General features: G+C 42.8%; 1 protein-coding gene across 5 annotated transcripts in view; it reads left to right on the top strand.

Moving 5' to 3' along the window:
• The window catches only part of prkcz (protein kinase C, zeta), a 426,501-nt gene that overhangs the window by 74,991 nt on the left and 337,218 nt on the right, over nt 1–14,292 (top strand). Inside the window, exon 1 of one of the 5 annotated variants that reach the window (XM_078425703.1) lies at nt 1,992–2,172. The exons of 3 other annotated variants lie outside the window; for them this stretch is intronic. Coding sequence is in view for 1 of the 2 variants with exons in the window: in XM_078425702.1 (XP_078281828.1) it covers nt 2,492–2,513 (22 nt within the window). In the remaining variant the exon portion in view is untranslated. Of the gene's footprint in view, nt 1–1,991; nt 2,173–2,446; nt 2,514–14,292 lie in introns of those variants that run through there. One more of the 5 variants, XM_078425702.1, reaches the window with a different exon arrangement.

Genomic DNA, 14,292 nt, shown 5'->3' with positions numbered 1-14,292 from the left:
GTCACCTTCTCAAAAGACTTAAACAAACCTGTAAGAAATGACCTGTCTGGCACAAAGCCATGCTGACTGTCCTTAATTGAGTTTATTCTCTCCCAAACGTGAATAAATCTATCCCTAAGAATCCTCTCCAATAGCTTTCTTGCCACTGATGTGATGCTCACCAGCTGAAAATTTCCTGGAATTTGCCAGTTCCCTTAAAGGAACAACAAGGTACCCATTTTGTACCTTGCTTAACATCCTCTGACTCCAGATATAAATTCTCCCCTGGTGTGGTCCTACCTTCTCCGTAATTACCCTCTTGTTTTTAATGTAGGACTAAAAGGCCTTTGGGATTCTCTTTAATCCAACTTGCCAATGACATCTCACAGTCCCATCTAACCCTCATAATTAACCTGCTTCACTTCTTTCCGGAGATAGGGAGCTGAAGTGAGTGCGGTCGCAATTTTGTTTTGTTTGGAGATACTAAACTAAATAGCGACTGCACTTCTGCTCCCTGATTCCCTTGAATTTATGGCGCATTGCTGGTTTCTTCCACTGTGAAGACTGATGCAAAAAAAACATCCAGTTTATCTGCCATTTTTTGGTTCCTTTGTGTTTTACTCAAGATTCCACATGTGTAGCTTTGTGCCCTTCATTCCTGGAACCATTCCAATAAATCTTTTCTCTACCCATCAAGGCTTTCACATCCTTCCCCCCACCCCCCCCCCCCTTATTACTATTACTTAGCTGTTATTACTGAGGAGAAGATGCTTGGGAAGTTGAAAGGTCCAATATTAAGGATGAGGTTTTGATGTACTTGGAAGCGCATGATAAAATAGGCCAAAGTCAGAAAGGTTTTGTTAAGGTTTTGTAAAGGTTTTGTCTTGCCTGACAAATCTGCTGGAGTTTATTGAACAGGTAACAAGCAGATGCGTCAAAGGACGTTGTTCACTTTGAAATCTCATTGAAACCTATTGGATAATGCAAGGCTTAGATAAAGTGGAGAAGGAAAGATGGTTTAAAATAATGGGAAAGTCTGGAATCAGGGCATGGCATTGGAATAAACTAGGTATGTTCAAAACGGAGATAAGGAGGAATTTCTTTAGATGGTGGTAAATCTGTGGAATTCATTGCCACAGATGGCTGTGGACGTCATATCATTGGGTATTTTTAAAGCAGAGATTGATAGATTCTTGATTAGTAAGGGTACCAAAGGTTAAGGGGCGAAGGCAGGAGAATGGGGTTGAAGAACGTTGTGGAAGAACTAAGGACATTTAAAAGAACAAGTTTAAGATGACTATCAGAAGAACTGAAGGGGATGTGAGAAAAATCAATTGTCTGGAGTAGTTATGATCTAGAATACACTGCCTTTAGGAGTAGTGGAATCAGGTTCAGTTTCTGTTTTCTAAGCGGAATTGCACAAATACACAGGCAAAAAGAATTGCAGGACTGGGAAATTCATCGTGTAAAAAATAGCATGACTATCTCCTGCGTTGCTATGACTGGTGTAAGTTTGCGAGAATTTTTCTGAAGAGAAATAATAAAGAGAATTAATTACAAAATTTAAAATTGATTTTACTGGTGTTATTCATTCAAAGCTTGCTTTGCTGTTTTGGGCACTAATTAATTATATTTAAGTTCAGTTTTGAATTAAAGCAGATGATCTAATAATCTTGTAGTGGATTGGTGCAATTTATTTGTCTGTTGTATGAAACTTAGCACATGTGGAAATCTGAATTCCAGAAGGATAAAAATCCAACTTAACAGATGCTTTTTAAAAAAAAAATTTAATCAAGGTAATTTTACATATTTAGTAAAACCTTGAGAATTATTCTATGGAGGAAAGGATATTATTTCATTAGAATGGCACACACTTTGTTAATAATAGGCAACATTTAAACATTGCCATTTCCCTTTAACTTCCATGCCTGGTTTTTCTTCTAGCTCAGAAATTGCCCAGAGACTCTCAAGGGAAAGCAACACCCAGTGCTTGGTTACATGAAGCTAGATGATCAGAAAGCCAGTGTTCCATTAAATATTTGCTCTTAATGTTCATGCCGGTTCCTCCTTTTGTCCTTGGTGTCTATCAGTATTCAGTAGCAGCGATAGGAAGAGGAAAGGGGAATGGTATTTTCGGACGCTCTGCATCATATTGCGAGTAGGATGGTGTGCTGAAGAGCTGCAGGGATTCTGGTGCGTTCTAAAGCTGTCTATCTGCACAAATTTGATTTTTATTTCCTTTTTACGTGTCAGTGAGTGGATTTGGTAGCGTGTAATATACTGGCAGCACAACACAAGAGGAAAAAATGGAGTGCTGTCCACTGTAGGCTGAGGCGTATTTAATAGTCATCTTGGCTGCGTCTGTGTTGCATTTATTTTTATCTCTACCTATTGTGCTGGCTATGCATGCTAAATGTTCACAGTGGAAGTTGGTGATCTGAAAGGATAGTGAAATACATCTGGTGAGGGACGTGGACATGAATGCTAGTTAATATAAACATTCTGAACTGAAATGCATCCTGAAAATAATGAGGGTACGTGTAAAGATTGCTTTTGCATCGTTTATTGAGAAAGCTTTTTATGCAGATGGTGGGGGTGGGAGAGGTGCACCTTAATGCTGATCGTGACTGTTGCTTAGTGATTGTCATTGAATTTTGGCATTGTTAATTTTATTACCAGTCTCTGTTTGCAGTGGGTTATTTTTCTCAGATGACATCTTTTGTTATGATCTTTCATTGGGTTGTGGTGCTTCTACCAGCCAAAGCTAAAATAAAATATTTTGACACATGGATATTTGCTTTGAGTGTAAATAATTTTTGTTGGCGTGATTTCAATATGTTCATTAATTTAAGTAAAATATTTTCAATTATACTTTTGTTAATATTTCTGGTAGCTGTGTTTAAATGATGCAGTTCTGCAATGAGAAATAGGCATATACTGCATAAGAGTGTGATGCTGATAAATGTAATGCATCTGTATTATTTTGAAATGCACTATTTTGAAAATGAGATGACAGGATATTTTGGGGAAATGGTTGTAATTTCCATAAATTTATCTGGTTTCGATAATGATATTAACTCTCAAATGTTAGTGCATCTTTGCAATGGTTTAAATTGTAATGGACAAAACCACACATGATCAGATGTGTCAAGTTTTATCCAATGTGTACTGGGTAGATTATTAAAATATTATTAGAGTGTAAAACATTTTGCATTTTCACACTGTTTCAGAAGAGAATAGGAGATTCATTTTTACATTATTATAAAACTGTTTGACTACAAAAGGGCCAGATTCACTGGTTTAAATACCAAATATTGTGTAACTCGTGTATAGAGTCACGCAGCATGGAAACGGGCCCTTCAGCCCAACTTGTCCATGCTGACTAAGATGCCCTGCGCCATCTACTCTTGTCCCACCTTTGCATGGGACTAATTTGGCCCATATCGAATGTAGCACCAGGGATGATGCCAGGTCAACAATGATTACACAGGCACTCACAGTAGGGTGAACTTGAGTGATATACTTTATTTATAATTAAGGATTATAGAAACGAGAAAGTCTGGGTCCGCCTGCAGGCGCAGTTCGTTGTCGTCAGTGAGAAGGCACTGGCAACCTTGAATTTGTCCCAGTAGCTCACTCTGACCTCGGAGCTGCTGGCAGTCTTGGGCTTGTCCTGGTGGCTCACTCTTCTTCCGAGCCTGTAAAAAGAGCCATAGTTAGTCGGGGGTCTTCCACTTTCTCTCCCCTTCTCCTGTTCTCCTGTCTTATTGTGTAGAAAAGAACTGCAGATGCTGGTTTAAATGCTGGTCTGAAGAAGGATCTTGACCCAAAACGTCACCTATTCCTTCTCTCCGGAGATGCTGCCTGTCCTGCTGAGTTACTCCAGCATTTTGTGTCTACCTCCTGTCTTCTGGTCCTGTTTCATCTCCCCTCTCCCTGGCTGGAACTCCCTTGGTTTATAAGGAGTAGGGCTGACGAGGTGCAGGGTGTTGATCCAATGACAGCAAATTGACCACAGCAGTTTATCTTCGGACACTGGCCTCAGCTCTTTCCAGGCCCTGTTTGTGGTGCTGATCGTTGGCTTCTTCTGGCCTGTTAGCCGCTGACTGGGATCAGAGCATCCGTTGGGGAGAACGAGTTGTCACACCCGCTAAAGCCCCTGTCCCAATTCGACGATTTTTTTAGGCGACTCGGCTGTCACCACATGGTCGTCGGGGGTCGCGTGCATGGTCGTGAATAGTCTCAAAAGAGTCGTAGCATTTTTCTGGTTGCAGCTGGATTTTGCGAAGGCTTAAACATTTTCGTCGACTGTTGGTTTGATGCCAATGAGCGTAGCTTGACGTCTCCTGGCGTGGGCGCTGTTGCAAGGTTGTCGCCAGGTGACGTAGGTTGTCGCCCGGTTGTCGCCAGGTGACGTAGGTTGTCGCCGGTGCTGACCGGCGAATTCCATGTGTAGACTTGATCTGATCATCCATCAGTGTAATGTGTCCATAAATGATGTTAGGTTTTGTATGTTTTTGCACTTGTATTCTTTTTAAAGTTTGAATTTTAAAGTTTGAAGTTTATTGAAATTTATTGAAGTTTATTACAATATTTTTGTATGCACTGTTGTATGTTCTTTTCAACCTTTTAAAAAAATTTTGTTTGAATATCAATAAAGGAAATTCTTGACATTTTGACGGAAAATTGATGTATGAAGTTATTACATTTCAGAGTAGTTTCTCATGGGTATTCACTTTCAAATAGTCATGATGCAGAATGTTTGGAAACCCTACCACCCCCTTTTATAGGGAAAGTGGATGAAACGTGAATTGTCTTCAGTCTTTAGGGTCATAGCTTGTCGTAGCTTGTTGCGGGTAGATGTAGGTTGACTTAGGTTGCCGCCTCTGGTGGTAGGTTGTCGTGGGTGTCGTCGTAGGTGCGGTCGTAGGTGAACGTTCTACTTGCGGCGATTGGGTCGCTGGTTTTCGGTAGCTTGCCGTAGCTTGACATCAACTAGGTGGTAGGTTGTTGCATCTTGTCGTAGACATTGTCGTAGGGAGGGTCCAGTTGCCAGTTTTTCAGCGACCTGCTACGACTATGGCAGTCGCCGGCAGTCGCCTTCAAAAACGCCTAACTGGGACAGGGCCTTAAACCTTTCCTATCCATGTACCTGTCTGGATGCCTTTTAAATGTTGTATAGTATCTGCCTCAACTACCTCCTCTGGCAGCATTCCATATACCAAACCCCCTCTGTGTGAAAGAATTGCACTTCGCGTTCCTATTAAATCTTGCCCTGCTCACATTGAACCTATGTCCTTTAATTCTTGATTCCCCTACTCTGCATGAGAGACTCTATGCATTCACCCTATCTGTTAAAAAAACAGCTGAATATTTGAGTTTGCAGTGATGAGTCTAGATCTTTGAAAGGTTAGTGGTAATAAATACTTTTGATATTTGGTCACATTTGCTAAATGATATGTTGTATTTCTATAAACTTGAATGTATTGAACATTTCCTTTATGGAGTATTGTTGATATTATTGTCATTATTCTGGTTAAGCATGTATGGTTCACCAAAACAAAAACCAATTTGGTCCTTGCTGACCTACACAGGATCCAAGTCTCCCATCACCTCATTTGTAAAATTTTAATCCTTGTTCAAATTCCTCAATTACATCATTATTTGTAGCCTTTTCCAGCCTGGATGTCATAGCATGAAATATTTTCCTATGGTTATGCCCTAGCTGCTACATGAAGGTAAAGGCCCTTTTCTTCAAGTATACATTAAACTTGCATTATGCAGTGGGAAATTAGATTAACAGGTTAAGGCAGTTGAAAATATTTTCATACCCAACCATTGGCAACTATGCCTTCAGCCTTTTAGGCTTTGAGCCTTCCTAAATCTCTTCTGAGAATCTGGTGTAAATCAACTTATTGTATCAGGTTGGCCAGGAGTGTTATCAAACAAAATTGTTAATGCAAAGCTACAAGAGATATTAAAGAAGATGGCAAGAGGTTTGTTAAAAGACTTGTGTTTGAAAAGATTGTATTAAAGGAAGAAAATTGCAGAAAGACAGAGGCAATTCCATAGCTGAGACCCTTGACAGTTGAAGGCATGAGTGTTGTTCATGCAGCTATTAAGTTTGGGAAGATTTTTCGGAAGGTCAGTGTTGTAAGAGTGAAAATGATTTTGATGGGTTATAAATGGTAACCCGCCTTAAGGCTGGTCGGATGGTGTAACCAGGGGCCTGCTCAAAGGCTCATGAGTTGGCTGGACCGGTAACCCACCTGAAGGCACGGGGGATGGCGGGACCAGGAGGAAGCTGGAGACGTTGGACGTGGGGAGCACGGGCCAGTAGGAGAGTGAACCGGGGTAATGCCTCCAGTGCCTTTAGGGCCAACCAAGACAATGGACTTTGAATAATGACGCCAAAAATGGCGGTGCCTGCATGTGTAATATTTGCTAAAAGAATTACACTGTGCAGTTGCATATGTGACAAATAAAGTACTATTTAGCTGGAGGAGATCAGACAAACGGAGCAGAGAAGCAGTAGAAGGATTGTGGATGCTCCTGGACCTGGATTGGTGTGGTTGTTCGGCAACAATTTGGATGAGAATGTACAAGGCATGATTAGCAACTTTGCAGATGACACAAAGTGGGTGGCATCATAGATGGTAAAGATGGTCATCAAATATTACAGCAAGATCTTGATCGGTTGAGCAGATGGGCTGAGGAATGGTTAATGGAGTTTAATACAAATAAGTGCAAGGTGGTGCATTATGGGAAGTCAAACCCCAGGAGGACCTACACAGTGAATGGCAGGGCTCTGGTTGTGTTGTAGAGCAGAGGGATCTAGCAGGCACATTGTTCCTTGAGGTGGTAGCACAGTTAGATAGTGTGGTCAAGTAGGCTTCATCAAGCGAGTATTGAGTATAGAAGTTGGGAAACAGAAAATAGATGCAGGAGTAGGACATTTGGCCCTTCGAGCCAGCACCGCCATTCCATATAACCATATAACCATATAACAACTACAGCACGGAAACAGGCCCGTTCGGCCCTACCAGTCCACGCCGACCACTCTCTCTGATCTAGTCTCATCTACCTGCTCTCAGACCATAACCCTCCAATCCCCTCTCATCCATATACCTATCCAATTTACTCTTAAATAATAAAATCGAGCCTGCCTCCACCACTTCCACCGGAAGCCCATTCCATACAGCCACCACCCTCTGAGTAAAGAAGTTACCCCTCATGTTACCCCTAAACTTTTGTCCCTCAATTCTAAAGTTATGTCCCCTTGTTGGAATCTTCCCCACTCTCAAGGGGAAAAGCCTACCCACGTCAACTCTGTCGGTCCCTCTTAAAATTTTAAAAACTTCTATCAAGTCCCCCCTCAACCTTCTACGCTCCAAAGAATAAAGACCCAACCTGTTCAACCTCTCTCTGTAGCTTAAGTGCTGAAACCCAGGCAACATTCTAGTAAATCTCCTCTGTACCCCCTCCATTTTTTTTCCAATATGATCATGGCTGATCATCCAAAATCAGTACCCGTTCCTGCTTTTTTCCCGTATCCCTTGATTCCATTAGCCCTAAGAGCTAAATCTAACTATCTCTTGAAAACATCTAGTGAATTGGCCACCACTGCCTTCTGTGACCGAGAATTCCACAGATTCACAACTCTCTGGCTGAAGAAGATTGTCCTCATATCAGTCCCAAATGGCATCCCCCTTATTATTAAACTGTGATCCCTGGTTCTGGACTTCCCCAACATGGGGAACATCGTTCCTGCATCTAGCCTGTCCAATCCCTTAAGAATTTTATATGTTTCTATTCTATCCCCTCTCATCCTTCTAAATTCCGGTGAATACCAGCCCAGTCGACCCATTCTTTCCTCATGTCAGTCTCACCATCCCGGGAATAGGAGATTGGTGGGCAAAATTAGAGCACATGGTATTGGAGGTAGGGTACTGACATGGATAGAAAGTTGGTTGACAGACAGAAAGCAAAGAGTGGGGATAAATGGGTCCCTTTCAGAATGGCAGGCAGTGACTAGTGGGGTACCGCAAGGCTCGGTGTTGGGACCGCAGCTATTTACAATATACATCAATGACTTGGTTGAAGGGATTAAAAGTACCATTAGAAAATTTGCCGATGATACAAAGCTAGGTGGCAGTGTGAACTGTGAGGAAGATGCTATGAGGTTGCAGGGTGACTTGGACAGGTTGTGTGAGTGGGTGGATGCATGGCAGATGCAGTTTAATGTAGATAAGTGTGAGGTTATCCACTTTGGTGGTAAGAATAGGAAGGCAGATTATTATCTGAATGGTGTCAAGTTAGGAAAAGGGGATGTACAACGTGATCTGGGTGTCTTAGTGCATCAGTCACTGAAAGGAAGCATGCAGGTACAGCAGGCAGTGAAGAAAGCCAATGGAATGTTGGCCTTCATAACAAGAGGAGTTGAGTATAGGAGCAAAGAGGTCCTTCTGCAGTTGTACAGGGCCCTAGTGAGACCACACCTGGAGTACTGTGTGCAGTTTTGGTCTCCAAATTTGAGGAAGGATATTCTTGCTATTGAGGGCGTGCAGCGTAGGTTTACTAGGTTAATTCCCGGAATGGAGGGACTGTCATATGTTGAAAAACTGGAGCGACTAGGTTTGTATACACTGGAATTTAGAAGGATGAGAGGGGATCTTATCGAAACGTATAAAATTATTAAGGGGTTGGACACGTTAGAGGCAGAAACATGTTCCCAATGTTGGGGGAGTCCAGAACCAGGGGCCACAGTTTAAGAATAAGGGGTAGGCCATTTAGAACAGAGATGAGGAAAAACTTTTTTAGTCAGAGAGTTGTGAATCTGTGGAATTCTCTGCCTCAGAGGGCAGTGGAGGCCAATTCTCTGAATACATTCAAGAGAGAGCTAGATAGAGCTCTTAAGGATAGCGGAGTCAGGGGGTATGGGGAGAAGGCAGGAACGGGGTACTGATTGAGAATGATCAACCATGATCACATTGAATGGCGGTGCTGGCTCGAAGGGCCGAATGGCCTTCTCCTGCACCTATTTTCTATTGTCTATTGCCTATTGAATTAACCTGGTGAACCTACGCTGTACTCCCTCAATATCAATAATGTCCTTCCTCAAATTAGGAGACCAAAACTGCACACAATAATCCAGGTGCGGTCTCACCAGGGCACTGTACAACTGCAGTAGGACCTCCTTGCTCCTAAACTCAAATCTTCTCGCAATGAAGGCCAACATGCCATTAGCTTTCTTCACTGCCTGCTGTATGTGCATGCTTACTTTCAGTGACTGATGTACAAGCACACCCGGGTCTCGTTGCACCTCCCCTATTCCCAATCTGACACCATTCAGATAATAATCCTGTTCTTGCCTCCTCACAGCTCACTCTGCCACCCAGCTTTGTGTCATCCGCAAACTTGGAGATGTTACATTTAATCTCTCGTCTAAATACTAGATGGGCATGGACCCGTTGGTTCCAAACTCTCCTGCGGGCCCAGCAACCCCCGTTGGGTCCAAACCTCTCCTGCGGGCCCGGCAACCCTCCATCCAAACCTCTTCTGCGGGCCCGGCAACCCTCCCCCAACTGATGGCCCGTGGACCCGTTGCCGGCTGGGGAGTCTCCCCCAAGGCCGAGGGTGGGCGAGGGGGGAAAGGAAAGAGGAGAGGGAGGCACTCACCTCAGCCCCGGGCGGCCATCGCGGCGGCCAGAGAGCCGTTGGGTGCAAACCTCTCCTGCAGCGGCAGCTCAACGGCGACGGCCATCTTCTTTGACCCTCTGCCACCACGCTGCACCATGGGGGGAAGGTCAGGCGTGGGGCACGCCAAGATGGGTGGTGGTCCTCCCGGCGGGGGGGAGGGAGCGCATTTATTAAAGTTTATTAAGTTAATTGCTTTTAAAATGTAAGAAAACTCGATCAATCGAGACCGCAGGCGAACGGTGAGTAGGGTGGACCTAAAATTGTTGCGCTATCGTGTACCGTTTTGGCTGTATTTCGGGTACAATCAAACAAACACAAATATACAAGATGATAGTTTTAATAATACATAGATAAATTGTAAATACCTGGGGTCCCAGCACTGAACCTTGCAGCACCCCACTTGTCATTGCCTGCCCTTCTGAAAAGGATCCGTTAATTGCTACTCTTTGCTTCTTGTCTGCCAACCAGTTCTCTATCCATGTCAATACCCTAACCCAATACCATGTGCTCTAATTTTGCACACTACTCCAATGTGCTCTAATTTTTAGGAGGTTATGTTGCAGTTGTACAAGACATTGGTGTGGCGACATTTGGAGTATTGTGTTCAATTTAGTCACCCTGTTATAGGAAGGATGTTGTTAAGCTAGAGAGGGTGCAGGGAAGATTTACGAGGATTTTGCGAGCATTTCAGGGCCTGAGTTATATGAAGAGGTTGAGCAAGTGAGGATTTTATTCCTGCTAGCGCAGGATGTTGAGGGGTGATCTTATAGAGGTGTATAAGATAATTATAAGAATAGATAAGGTAAATGCATGGATTCTTTTACCCAGAGTAGGTGAATCAAGAACCAGAGGATACAGGTTTAAGGTGAGGGCAGAGAAATTTAATAGTAACCTGAGTGGAAAGTTTTTACTCAAAGCGTGGTGGGTATATAGAACAAGCTGTCTGAAGAAGTAGTTGAGACAGGTACTATCATAACTTTTAAAAGACATTTGGACAATTACATGGATAGGACAGGATTTGAAGGATATCGGCCACACGCAGGCAGATGGGACGAGTGTAGAAGGTGCATGATGGTTGGCTTGGCATGTTGGCTGAAGGGCCTGTTTCCATGCTGTATTCTCCCCCAGGCCAGGTATCTGAATAATGAAAACAGTCCCCCTCCATTAGGCTATCACTCGCCATTGTTGACTCAAGAATTATGACAAACAACTGCAGAAGCATAGGTTCTGACAATTACAAGAACATACCATCATTAGCATGTGTTAATTATTCTTTAAAGTAGAAAATTCTTTATATAGTTTGATCTGTATAGGAATTTATTTATTGGTGTCTTGGATCGCAGATACTATGGTACATTTAATGCGAGGGTTTCAAACTGTTTTCTACAAAAATAACTTTAATTTCTCATTCCAAATTCCAAAAAGGAAGAAAGATTGTAGGGGAGAATGAGGCGACCATGGCTGACAAGGGAAGTCAAGGACAGTATAAAACCAAAAGAGAAGGTATATAACATTGCAAAGATTCGTGGGAAGCCAGGAGATAGGGAAGCTTTTAAAGAACAACAGAAGGTAAATAAAAAGGCAATATGGGGAGAAAAGATGAAATACGAAGGTAAGATCGTTAATAATGTAAAAGAGTGTAGCAAGAGTTTCTTCAGTTATATAAAGAGTAAGAAAGAGGCAAGAGTGGACATTGGACCACTGGAAATTGACGCAGGAAAAGTGATAATGGGGAATAAAGAAATGGCAGAGGAGTTGAATAACTTTTTTGCATCAGTCTGCACTGTGGAAGACACCAGCAATGTGCTTGAAATTCAAGAGAGTCATAGGGTGAAGTTAGTGGAGTGGCTATTACTAAGGAGAAGGTGCTGAAACGGCTGAAGGTGGATAAGTCACCTGGACCAGATAGACTGCACCCGAGGGTTCAGAAAGAGGTGGCTTTAGAGATTATGGAGGCATCAATAGTGATATTTCAAGAATCACTAGAGTCAGGAGTGGTTCCAGACGACTCACAAATTCCCAATATGACCCCGCTGTACAAGAAAGGAGCAAAGCAGAAGAGTGGGAACTATAGGCTCATTAGTCTGACTTCAGTGGTTGGTAAAATTTTAGTCCATTATAATGGATGAGGTTATGGAGTATTTCGAAGTTCATGATGAAATAGGCCTACGTCAGCATGGGTTTTGTGAAGGAGAGATCTTGCCTGATGAATCTGCTGGAATTCTTTGAAAAAGTAAATAGTAGGACAGACAAAGGAGAGTCAGTGTACATTGATTACTTAGATTTTCAGAAAGCATTTGATAACGTGCCACACGTGAGTCTGATGAGAGCCCATGTTATCAAAGGGCAGATCATAAGTGTTTGGAGCAGAATTAGGCCATTCGGCCGATCAAGTCTACTCCGCTATTCAATCGTGGTTGATCTGTCTCTGCCCCCCCTAACTCCATTCTCCTGCCTTCTCCCCATAACCTCTGACACCTGTACTAATCAGGCAGATACTAGCCTGGATAGCAGGTTGGCTGCATGGCAGAAGGCAAAGAATGGCAATAAAGTTTTTTTTTTCTGGGTGGCTCTCAGTGACCAGCGGAGTTCCGCAGGGGTCGCAACTCTTCACGTTGTCTATTAATGATTTGGATGAGGGGATTGAAGGCTTTGTGACCAAGTTTGCGGATGATACAAAAATGAGTGGAGTGGCAGGTAGTGCAGAGAAAGCAGGGACTTTACAGAAGGACTTGGACAGGTTGGGAAAATGGGTAGAGAAAAGTGGCAGATGGAATATAGTGTGGCAAAGTGTGGCGTCATGCATTTTGGTAGTAGGAATAAAGGCATAGAGTATTTCTAAATGGGGAGAGAATTCAGAAATCGGAGGTGCAAAAGGACTTGGGAGTGCTGGTGCAGGATTCCCAAAAGGTTAATCTGTAAGTTGAATCAGTATTAAAGAAGCCAAACGCATTGCTAGCATTTATTCCAAGAGGGCTAGAATACAAGAACAGGGATTTCATGCTGAGCCTCTATAAGACGCTGGTCAGGCTACATTTGGAGTATTGTGAGCAAGTTTGGGCACCATATCTGAGGAAGAATGTGCTGGACCCAGAATGATCCCAGGAATGAGTGTGTTAACATGATGAGCGTTTGACGGCACTGGGCCTAAACCTCGCTGGAGTTTAGAAGAAAGAGGGGGGGACCTAATTGAAACGCACCGAACAGTGAAAAGTTTGGAAAGAGAGGATGTTTCCACTTGTGGGAGAGTCTAGGGCGGTCACGGTGGTGCAGCGGTAGAGTTTCTGCCTTACAGCGAATGCAGCGCCGGAGACCCAGGTTCGATCCTGACCATGGGTACTGTCTGTACGGAGTTTGTACGTTCTTCCCGTGACCTGTGTGGGTTTTCTCAGAGATCTTCGGTTTCCTCCCAGACTCCAAAGACATACAGGTATGTAGGTTAATTGGCTTGGTAAATGTAAAAATTGTCCCTAGTGGGTGTAGAATGGTGTTAATGTGTGGGGATCACTGGTCGGCGCCGACCTGGTGGGCCAAAGAGTCTTTTTCTGCACTGAATATCTGAACTAAACTAAACTAAAAGGTCCTCAGAATTAAAGGACGTTCCTTTTGGAAGATGAGAAGAACTTATTTCGTCAGAGGGTAGTGAATCTGTGGAATTCTTTGCCACAGAAGACTGGAGGCCAAGTCAATGGATATTTTGAAAGCAGAGATAGATAGATTCTTGGTTAGTATGGTTGTTGGGGAAGGCATGAGAATGGGGTTTGGGGGAGAGAGAGATCAGCCATAATTGAATGGTGGGGTAGACTTGATGGGCCGAATGGTCTAATTCTGCTCCTATCAGTTATGACCTTAAAACTTGAAAGATTAAATACATATTCAAGCAGTTTTGAGGTTGAAAGGGATGTAAATAGTTTGCAAAGGCAGTTCAAGAGTTATTTCAATTTACAGGAGTAAGGGGATGAAAGTGCCCGAAGAAAGTGAGCTATCTCTCTGTCGCTTCTCTTTTGCTTCATTGTGCTTCATTGATGGGAATGTATTTGAACAATTTCCTGCAATAAAGTCATGATTCAAAATAACTTTGCTGTTAATGTGACATTAACTGTGACATTGCTGTTAATGTTTCTATGACATCTTTGATGCTTTTTTACTGATAATTTAACATGGTATAAATAGATTTTTTTTTTGCATTGTTGAGATATTACTGAGAATCTAGAAATCCCTTCAAATATGAGGTTGTTGCTTGTAATAAAAGACAGTTCCAGGGACTTGCTTCCAAAAACAGAAAATAAATGAACATCTGGCCTGCTGTCTCATTATTGAGGCTGTGTGTGAGAATTAAAGAAAAGTGACGTTATGACATCTATTTATATTGAATGATAGGAGGATAGCAAAAGTGTGCTGATATCTTTGCTTAATAACATTCTAATGATTTTCTTTGTCCCAACATGTCCATAATAACCAACTTGCCCCATCTACGCCAATCTCATTTGCCCATGTTTGGCCATTTGGTCTTTGAGCGCAGGTCGGGCAAAGCAGCAGCGAGAACGACCATTGGCTGGACTTGGTGAGTCGCAGGTATAAAAAGGGTGCAAACGGCACTTTAGCAGTCTTTGA

Source organism: Rhinoraja longicauda, chromosome 30, assembly GCF_053455715.1.
Source record: "Rhinoraja longicauda isolate Sanriku21f chromosome 30, sRhiLon1.1, whole genome shotgun sequence".
Lineage (NCBI taxonomy): Eukaryota > Metazoa > Chordata > Chondrichthyes > Rajiformes > Arhynchobatidae > Rhinoraja > Rhinoraja longicauda.
The sequence above is the reverse complement of the archived record's forward strand: the minus strand, read 5'-3'. Positions and strand labels throughout refer to the sequence as shown.